This window comes from Mus caroli, chromosome 9 (assembly GCF_900094665.2).
Source record: "Mus caroli chromosome 9, CAROLI_EIJ_v1.1, whole genome shotgun sequence".
Taxonomy (NCBI): domain Eukaryota; kingdom Metazoa; phylum Chordata; class Mammalia; order Rodentia; family Muridae; genus Mus; species Mus caroli.
Window position 1 is genome coordinate 17171521 of NC_034578.1, and position 9043 is coordinate 17180563.

General features: G+C 54.5%; 1 protein-coding gene across 2 annotated transcripts in view; it reads left to right on the plus strand.

The window, feature by feature from the left end:
• Nucleotides 1-9043, plus strand: part of Pde4a (phosphodiesterase 4A) — a 63373-nt gene that overhangs the window by 11036 nt on the left and 43294 nt on the right. The window contains exon 3 of one of the 2 annotated variants that reach the window (XM_021171448.2): nt 1128-1318. In XM_021171448.2, coding sequence (XP_021027107.1) covers nt 1254-1318 — 65 coding nt within the window. In that variant the 5' untranslated portion in view covers nt 1128-1253. Of the gene's footprint in view, nt 1-1127; nt 1319-4192; nt 4705-9043 lie in introns of those variants that run through there. The other variant, XM_029481683.1, reaches the window with a different exon arrangement.

The following is a 9043-nucleotide window of genomic DNA, read 5'->3' on the forward strand; positions in this document are numbered from 1 at the left end:
AAGGTTCCAGACTCAGTCTGCAGGGGGAGCCCGCGGGTTCTAACGGAAGGTGCCTCTGGCCCTCTACACAGGCAGGTGACCCTTGACCCGGGCTCTCTGGCCCTTGGGGAGCTGGGGACCCGCCAGAACCTGTTCACAAACCAGATCTAGGCCCCAGGGGCGGGGCGGAGGCAGGACCTGGGTTTGGGGCGGAGCTTAGGCAAGATGTTGACACACCCCTATAGTCAAGGTAGCTGTTTTCTGAGTGTGTACACTTGTGCCTCAGTTTACCCCTTTGATTTTACTTTCTCCCACTGCTTTCCATCCAGATTGACGAATTTTTAGCCCTAAGATAGTTGTGAGGGATCCTTTCTGTGGCTTTTCAGGGAGATAGTTTTGGCAGCAGGTGGAGGAAGATTGCCCTGGGTGAGATCTTGTGGGTCTCAGAGATAGGGGAAACTAAGGCAAAAGGAAAAACTCACTAGAAAATACGAGTGGATCACTTACAAAGGGTGATACTGGATACAGAGCTTTTTTTTTTTTTTTTTTTTTTTTTAAGGATTTATTTATTATATGTAAGTACACTGTAGCTGTCTTCAGACACTCCAGAAGAGGGCGCCAGATCTCGTTACTGATGGTTGTGAGCCACCATGTGGTTGCTGGGACTTGAACTCTGGACCTTTGGAAGAGCAGTCGGGTGCTCTTACCCACTGAGCCATCTCACCAGCCCCGGATACAGAGCTTTTGATCCCAGTGCTTGAGAGGAGAGGCAGGTGGTGCTCGCAAGACCAGCCAGTGCAACACAGCAAGACTGTGTAAAAGGAAGGAAAGAAAGAACATAGCGTGGGGAAAGATGACAAAGGAGGGCACAGCAGCACAGGTCTGTAAGGGTAGCATGCAGTAAGCTGAGGCAGGACCAAGAATTCCAGGCCAGCCTAGGCTACGTAAGTTCCCCTCCCACTGCAAATTACTATGGCCTAAAGGGACTCTTCCTCGCCTAAGTGTGGGAGGGCAGCCTCCATGGGAGGCTCAAAAACGAGAGGTCTGGATGTGCCCATTAGCTGCTCTCTGGGGTGCCTAAGTAGCTATATTCCTCCTGGCAGTTAGACCTGTAAGACAAGCCCCAATTCCACCATGTCCCCCCACAGAGGCCCCGAGAGACTCCAGAGTCCTGCGGTGCCAATATGCTTGGTGCCAACCTGCACCACCATCTCTCATCAAGCCCTGGTCCAGGCTGGGCCTAGCCTGAGCCCTCAGATCCCGGAGTCCCTGCAATGCCAAGGCCCAAGTACCGGCTGGTCCTGCCTCGGATATTCATCACCAGAACCTGTGCCAGCAGGTAGGCAGGAGGGCGATTAGACTGGGAGGTAAGCATGGAAGAATCAAGCTAACCAAAAGTCCCTCCAGGGTGCCCAGCCTTTTGTAAGTGTAGCTTCCTAGTCTGAAGCCTGCTGACTTATTTGTGGCAGCTTTTCTAGGAGCCCTGGCAGCCTCAGTTGCCTGATTCAGCAGGGGGCTGCAGGGATGAAAAGGGTTTGCACTCCTCCAGAGCCTTCAGGATGCCCACTAAATTCACAGGGTGGAAGGCTGGCCTTAGACCTGCGTGTGGTGCAGCTGCCTCAGTTTCCCTGCTGGCAATATTCTTGACCCCTCAGCTAACCAGGATTGGAGTAGCATCAAGGCTTGGGGTGTTTGAAAATAAGGCCAAGCCCTATCTGCTCTTTTTTTCCTTTAACTATGTTATTTGTTATGTTTGTTTGTTTGTTTACCTCATTATTTATTGTGTTCTGTGTTTTGGTCAAAGGACAAATATTAAGATTCGGTTTTCTCTTTCTACCATGTGGGGTCTGAGGACCTGCCTCAAGTGGTCAGGCTGGGCAGCACGCACCTTTACCGGCTGAGCCATGGCACCAGCCCACTACTTGTGCTTTCTAGCTATTCCTCATCTGAGTCCTCCCAGGGCATCCTAGCCCTGCCCCCACGTCTTGGCAAGCCCTCAGTTAGAGAGCCAAAGAGCTGAGCCGGCTCTGACTACCAGGCCACCCCTGCCCAGGCTCAGTTCCCAGGTCTCATCTTTGTAATGGCAATCCACAACCTATCCACAACCCCACCCACTCCTTTGGAGGGTCCTAGGGTCTCTGCTTAAGCCATGATACTTATTTCCAGATGAGAGGAAAGTCCCCCCTCCCACACTCCAGCCTCTATTTAGTTCAAGTCCAGCTTGATTCACCTCAGTCCTTGAGCCTTCAAATACCAGTCTTGGCCCAGAGCCTTTTACCTGTAGCCTGACCCTCCCCCATTCCACACCTCCAGGTTCACCGCCCTATGACTCTGTCCAGAGCTGGGGCCTATGGTTACAAGGTAACAGCTGGGCAACATGACACTCGCAAATCCTGTTTAGATGTTTGGGGGAAGGTTCCTGAGAAAAGTAGGGGAACAGATACAGTTCTGGCTTTGGGGAACACCTGGGGCTGTTGGTGGGGGGCCAGTTCTTATGCCGCGTTCCTTCACCCACGCTAGGAGTCCCCTCCAGCTAGAGAAAAGCGGTTGAGGAAGTTGGAAATTGGGAAAGGTTCAGTTGCCTGTGTGTTAATAAGAACGAGGGTGGGGGCAAGAATACAAGGCCTGTCCCCCAGACGACCAGGAGAGGTGATGTAGGGGGCGAGGGCGAGGGCCAAGGGACATTGCAGCGCCCGAGCAGCGATCTAGCCAGGGAGGGAAGTGGGAAACGAGGGCGCACAGCACTCCACCCCCCAACCCAGCAGCCATCGGGGCTCAGCCAGAGCCGGGAGGAGGGATGGCGACGCGCTCGGATTCCCACTCGCTCTTTGCTCGTTCGCTCGGCACGGCGCTGAGGGAGGCGGGAGCGTGAGTCACGGCAACTCCGGATTTAGGTGCCGGAAGGGGGGTTCTGAGGGCGGGGGACGCGGGGAAAAGGCTCCGATTGTTTACTCGCTTGAAAACGTCAGGGGTGGGTTTCACCCTCCAAGGCTCTCCTATCCCAGCTACCCCTCCCACCTGCCTCAGTTTACCTTTCGAAGAACAGCTTAAAGTCTTTAAAAATTAAAAGAAGAGGGGGCGGCGATTGGGCCAGCGGGATTCTCAGTGGGTAAGGGCGTTTGCCTCCAAGCCTATTTGAGTTCGATTCCCAAGGCCCACTAGGGAATCGTTAGGAGAGAACTGACTTCTGCAGAATGTCCTCTGACCTCTCCAAGGACTGAGGGTGCACAGCTGGACCAAATCTTGCTGCAGTAGTTGAGCATTTGGATAATGAAGTGGGAGACTCGAGTTCCCATACGCGCGCACACACACACACACACACACACACACACAAATAATGTAATAAAAAAAATTCTGAAAGATGAGGTAGCGATACCTATATATTAGTCACAGGGGGACCCAAAGGGACACACCCCCATACCTCCAGAGGCCTCCAGGCCGACCATACACCAACACGCGTCCTCAGTCACAGACAACTGAGGAAGAATCGCGTGCACAACTCGCACCAGCATCCTCCCATTATAATGACAATACAGCGCCGGAGTGCGTGGGAAGGTGTGCACAGTCCTGGGCCACCGGAACAGACCCCACGGGACGCTCCGCCCTCCCGACGGGCCGTACACGTGCGCGCGCCTTTTTACACCCCCGACAGCAGCAGCGGGAGCAGTCACCACGTGCGCGCACACACTTCCAGGCGTCATCGAAAACATAGACAACCCTCGGAAGGGGCCACGTGCGTTCACATCCCGCCAGGCGGTGGAGGAGCCACACGCTGTCATTGGTCCTGCGTGCAATACTGCTAGCTTGCAGACACCGCGTCTTGGTGGCACGAGGACCACTCCCGGAAAAGGGGACCTGGGATAAAGGGTGACAGGGGTTCTAAAGACGAGGATGAGGATACGTACGACAGCCCCTGACTCCGCCCTAGCCTTGATGGATGCGGCTGAGTGACACCCCGCCAACCAGTCGGATGTCTCCGTCCCGATGCCATTAACCCTTTAACTCTTCGGTCCCTGTGCGTGTTTGCTGCTCCAAAGGGCTCTTGGAGATTGGCGCGCGTTGGCGCCCCCTCCCCGGCGGGAATGGGTTGTGCGTGGGTGTGGAGGACCGCCACCCTCCTCTCCTTGGAGGAGGAGGGGGTGGTGCTGTGACAGTCGCCGGGCGGGCGGGGGGGGGCAGGGAGGGGCGGGCCGGGGCGGGGAGTCGAGGCTGGCGCCGGGTTCCGAGAGCGCAGCGGGCTCCAAGCGCCAGGAGGACACCGGCGCCGCCGCCGTCCGCGTTCTCCGTCCTTGGGCGCCATGGCCCCACTGAGGCCAGGAGCTCCTGTGGGTCCCCAAGCACCTCGGCCGTGGCGCCACTGAGCTCGGACAGGCCAGGGGACGTTTTGCCCCCGGGCGCCCCACAAGACAGAGCGGGAGCCATGGAGCCTCCGGCCGCCCCCTCGGAGAGGAGCCTGTCTCTCTCTCTTCCCGGGCCCCGAGAGGGCCAGGCCACCCTGAAGCCGCCCCCCCAGCACCTGTGGCGGCAGCCGAGGACCCCGATCCGCATCCAGCAGCGCGGCTACTCGGACAGTGCCGAGCGCTCAGAGCCAGAGCGCTCGCCGCACCGGCCCATAGAGCGCGCCGACGCCGTGGACACTGGCGACCGGCCAGGCCTGCGGACTACCCGCATGTCCTGGCCCTCGTCCTTCCACGGCACCGGTACCGGCGGAGGCAGCAGTAGGCGGTGAGAGTCCCCCGGCGCGCGGAGCGCACAAGCGCTCGAGGGGCGCCACGCGCAATGCTGGCCAAAGGGGGCGCTGTGGGGCGGATGGGGGTGTCAGCGTGACCCGCGTGGGTGGAGAGAGGGGGCGCCACTGCACCAGAAGCCCTTTAACTTATGGGAGACCCAGGGTAAAGTTGAGGGTCGGGGGGATTCATGCTGTTTTAGGGCTCTCTACAAGCTTAGCCAGTAATGGTACAGAGCAGCTGCTGGAATGGGAGTACCTCTTGGAGAGACTGACAGAGGCTGGACTAATTATGTGGGGTGTCCTAGGGAACATTCGATAAGGGGTGACTGAAGAACCACGCTGGATACTTCCCATGGGGTAGCACACTAGATACTTCTAGTGGGTGGAGAATTGGATCAGGGCAGCCCTACAGTAGCTGATGTTAGTCCAGGCTGTATTATGACTTGGAACAAGCCCTAGCCAGGCAGTTAGGGCTTCATGTCACCCCAAGGTGCCCCATGGACCTGTGCCAAGGGCATGTGAGGTCCCATCAAAGAAGAATTCCCACCTTTCTGAAGTGACAGATGAAGGTGTGTGGAGTAGCTGGGATTCCTGCCATGGTAGCCTCAGGGTGGGGGGGTCTTCGGTTGTGTGTGACAGGCTTGGGCTGCCTGCACTTGGGGCTCTGCCTGACTCTGCTATGAAAACAGTGATTGTGACAGTGGCATTGTGCTTCTGGGCTTCTGTAACTGTCCCAGGGTGACTATGTTGGTGTCTGTCACAGAGCTGTAACAGCATGGCTGTATCTGCACTCCACAGAGTGCAGTTGTGACATGATGACAATGATGGCTGGCTCAGCCATAGTGTCTGTGGTGGTGACAGAGTAACTGTGTCCTTGTGGGACATGGTTAATGTGGCATAGTGACTGTTTGCTTCAAGGACAGCAGATATATGACAGTTTCCATGTTCCAGGGGACACCTCCTTGCTGGCAGGATATGTTCCACAGACCCAGAGCTTTGGAGCTGTGATATGTGCCAACCTTCCCTGAGCTCCTGTGAGACAATGTGACGACTCTTGTGGTCAGCCGAGGCTGGCTTTGAACTCAGTGACAGTCTTGCTTTGGCTTCCTAAGTGCTGAGATGGCAGATGCGACCACTTTACCCAGCTCAGTAATGCTGTCACCTGCGTCTAGTGGCAGCTCTAACAGTCAGTACTCTGGCCAATAAGCCATGCATCATCTGCCCTGTGTACCCTAATTACTAGTGTCTTCTTGACATAGTCCCAGTGATTCCAGCTACTGTAAGTGGAGCCCTGGGGCTCTGACTGAGTTCACCAGGCCCCGGGGTGATTGACTTCCTACATTTACTCACAATTGCCTATTGCCTGAGTCCTAAAACAGGCCCCCTTAGACTATTACTGCAGTCTACCTACATCTTTCTGGGGACCCCCCCCCAGTTCCTACAGCACTCCAAGGACACCCCTTCCTTTAGTACTCCTCAGTCCCGGCAGCTTGAGTTCCTACCAGGAAGCAAGTGTCAGGCTCCTGAGATTCCCCCCAACCAGAGGGAACTAGGAGAGAGAAGCTGTTAAAAAAAAAAAAAAAAAAAAAAAAGCAAACCGCACATCAACAGGAAATGCCAAGCCTGAGACTTGGAGCCTCTGTGAGGGCGCAAGGGGTGGAGCTACAGAAATCAGGCCCTATTCCCTTTTAAGGCCCTGGGGACCTCTTGGACCCCTGGTGTCTGGTGACCAGGCTGAGTGGCAGTAATTACAAACCGGATGCCTTTTCCTTAATGGCTCTCTCCTGGGGCCTTTTCTGCTTTTCTCTACCCCTCCCCTTTACCTCTTTACCTCCCTCCTTGCCAGCAGCCTGTGAGGGATCCCTGTTGGACTGGTGAGGAAGACTGCAGATCAAAGAAGTAAAAAAATTCCTTTCCCCTATGTCAATCTCGGACAAGCGCCTCGGAGCTTCTGGTTTGGGTCTCCCTGGTACCCTTTGCAGGAGCATGCTCTAAACCGTGGCTTCCGGTTAGGCAATACAGGACAGGAATCGGTGTGAGAAGGGTTTTACGGAGATCCCTGTCGAGGCCTCTGGACTTAGAGGCAAACAGGATGCCACAGTGAAACCCGCTTGTCCTGTAGTGAGAAATCAAAAACAGGAATCCCAGCAGTCCCTGAGTCAGCTCCTGCGGCCCCTGCGGGAGCTGGTGGCCTGTGGAGGCCACAGCTGAGACAGTCAAGTGGTTTGTGGACAATGCCACAAGCATTGGCGTTGGTGCCAGTGTCCTGCACAGAAAGAGGAAGGGGACCAAGAACATACGCAGTTCAGCTTCTGCACACACAGGGGATCCCCGCCACTCTCTATTGTGGAGCCCAGGTAACTAGCTCAAAGAGGGGTGCAGCCACCCCACTAGGCTGATAGCACTCTACTCCCAGGGAAGGCACGTTTTAAATTTGAGGTGGCCTTTGCACTCAGTCCTCAGATCTGGCTCGGGGTGGGGGTGTACTTGAGATAGCGTTCCTGGCGCGGCCTATGGAGCTGAGTCACAGCCTCACTGTGATCTGTCAAAGACAGATGGAAGGCGAGGAAAGGCAGAGGCGAGGGGAGAGAGGGGGCACAGAGTTGGCCTCTTACCACTCATTGGACCTTCCCACTTTCTCTCCATCCAGAGGAGTGATTTCTGCTCGCCCTCCCACTCCCAGGGACGTACATACAACTGGGCTAGTGTCTCTTTTGTGGGAGATGTCTGATTCCACTGGGGTCCTCTGCCCTTGTGGTCCCTGCTGCACTCCTATAGGTCTGTCCCTGTGCTGGGAACTTGGCGCTGGGAGCGCCCTCTGCTGGACTGCGAGAAACGTGCAATCTTGGTTCTCATAATATTATTATTTCATGTTTATCGAATGCCTCGTGGCCGGCCAACTGCAAGCTGGGACAGGACCATGTCCCCTAACTCCACACTACTTAGGCCACTGTAGCAGAAACAGCCACATAGTGGACACTCCCGGAGAAACTTGAAAGAAAAGTTGGCCCAGGAACACAGTTCCCAGCCCTCCCCTGCTTCAGGCCTAGGTCCCAGCAACCTCCTGAAACACCACCTCTGGGGTACAGCTCAGGGCTGTGGACTTTTTTTTTTTTTTTTTTTTTTTTTTTTTTGAGACAGGTTCTCACTATATAGTGCTGGCTATCTTAGAACTTGCTATGTAGACCAAACTGGCCTGGAACTCTCAGAGACCATATAATGCCTCTGTCCTCTGGAGTTCTGGGAGTGAAGGCTTGTCCCATCTCACCTGACTTTTGTTTTCTTTTGCTTTTTGAGACAGCATCTCTAGGACATCTTGGCTGTCCTGGAGCTGGCTAGGTGGACCAGGCTGGCCTTGAATTTGCAGAGTTCTTCCTGCCTCTGCTTTCCTGAGTGCTGGGTTACAGGTGTGTTTCTCCATGCCTTGTTATTTGAATTTTTAAACATTGTATGTGTCTGTGGGTGGGCATATGCATGTGAGTGCAGGTGCCTACAAGACCAGAGGCATAGAGTCCTCTGGAACTGCAGTTACAGGAGTGTGCTGGGATTCAGTCTCCCATACTCTGCAGGCCTAGTGCCAGCTCTTAACCCATGAGCTGTCACCCAGGAACTTCTGTTTTGTTTGCTTGTTTGTTTGTTTGTTTCTTTGAGACAGGGTTTCTCTGTGTAGTCCTGGCTGTCCTGGAACTCACTCTGTAGACCAGGCTGGCCTCAAACTCAGAGATCCGCCTGCCTCTGCCTCCGGAGTGCTGGGATTAAAGGCATGCGCCACCACCACCCGGCTCCAGTGAACTTCTTTACCAGAGTGAGGTGGCCAAGGTCACAGATAAATAAATAACAGGATGGAAGTGACAGGAAGGTTCAGGTCTCCACTCCAGAACAGCTCTCTACTTCTTATCTAGATTTGAATGGCATCTTCCCTCTGTGATCTAGGAGCAAGGACAGTTTTTCTCTGAGCCTTGTTTTTAGTATATTTCATTTTATTCATTATAAGTTTTTAATACTGTGTGTGTATGTTGTGTGCATGTGTATGTGTGCTTCTGCACTTGTGTGCCTGTGTGTATGTTGTGTATATTGTGTATATTATGTGCGTGTATGTTGTATGTATGTGTGGGTGTACGCCTGTTATGTTGTGTTTGTGTGTATATGTTGTGTGTGTATGTTGTGTTTGTGTGTGTTGTGTGTGTAGAAACTGAAATCAGGGGCTGGAGAGATGGCTCAGTGGTTAAGAGCACCGACTGCTCTTCCGAAGGTCCTGAGTTCAAATCCCAGCAACCACATGGTGGCTCACAACCATCCGCAATGAGATCTGACGCCCTCTTCTGGTGCATCTGA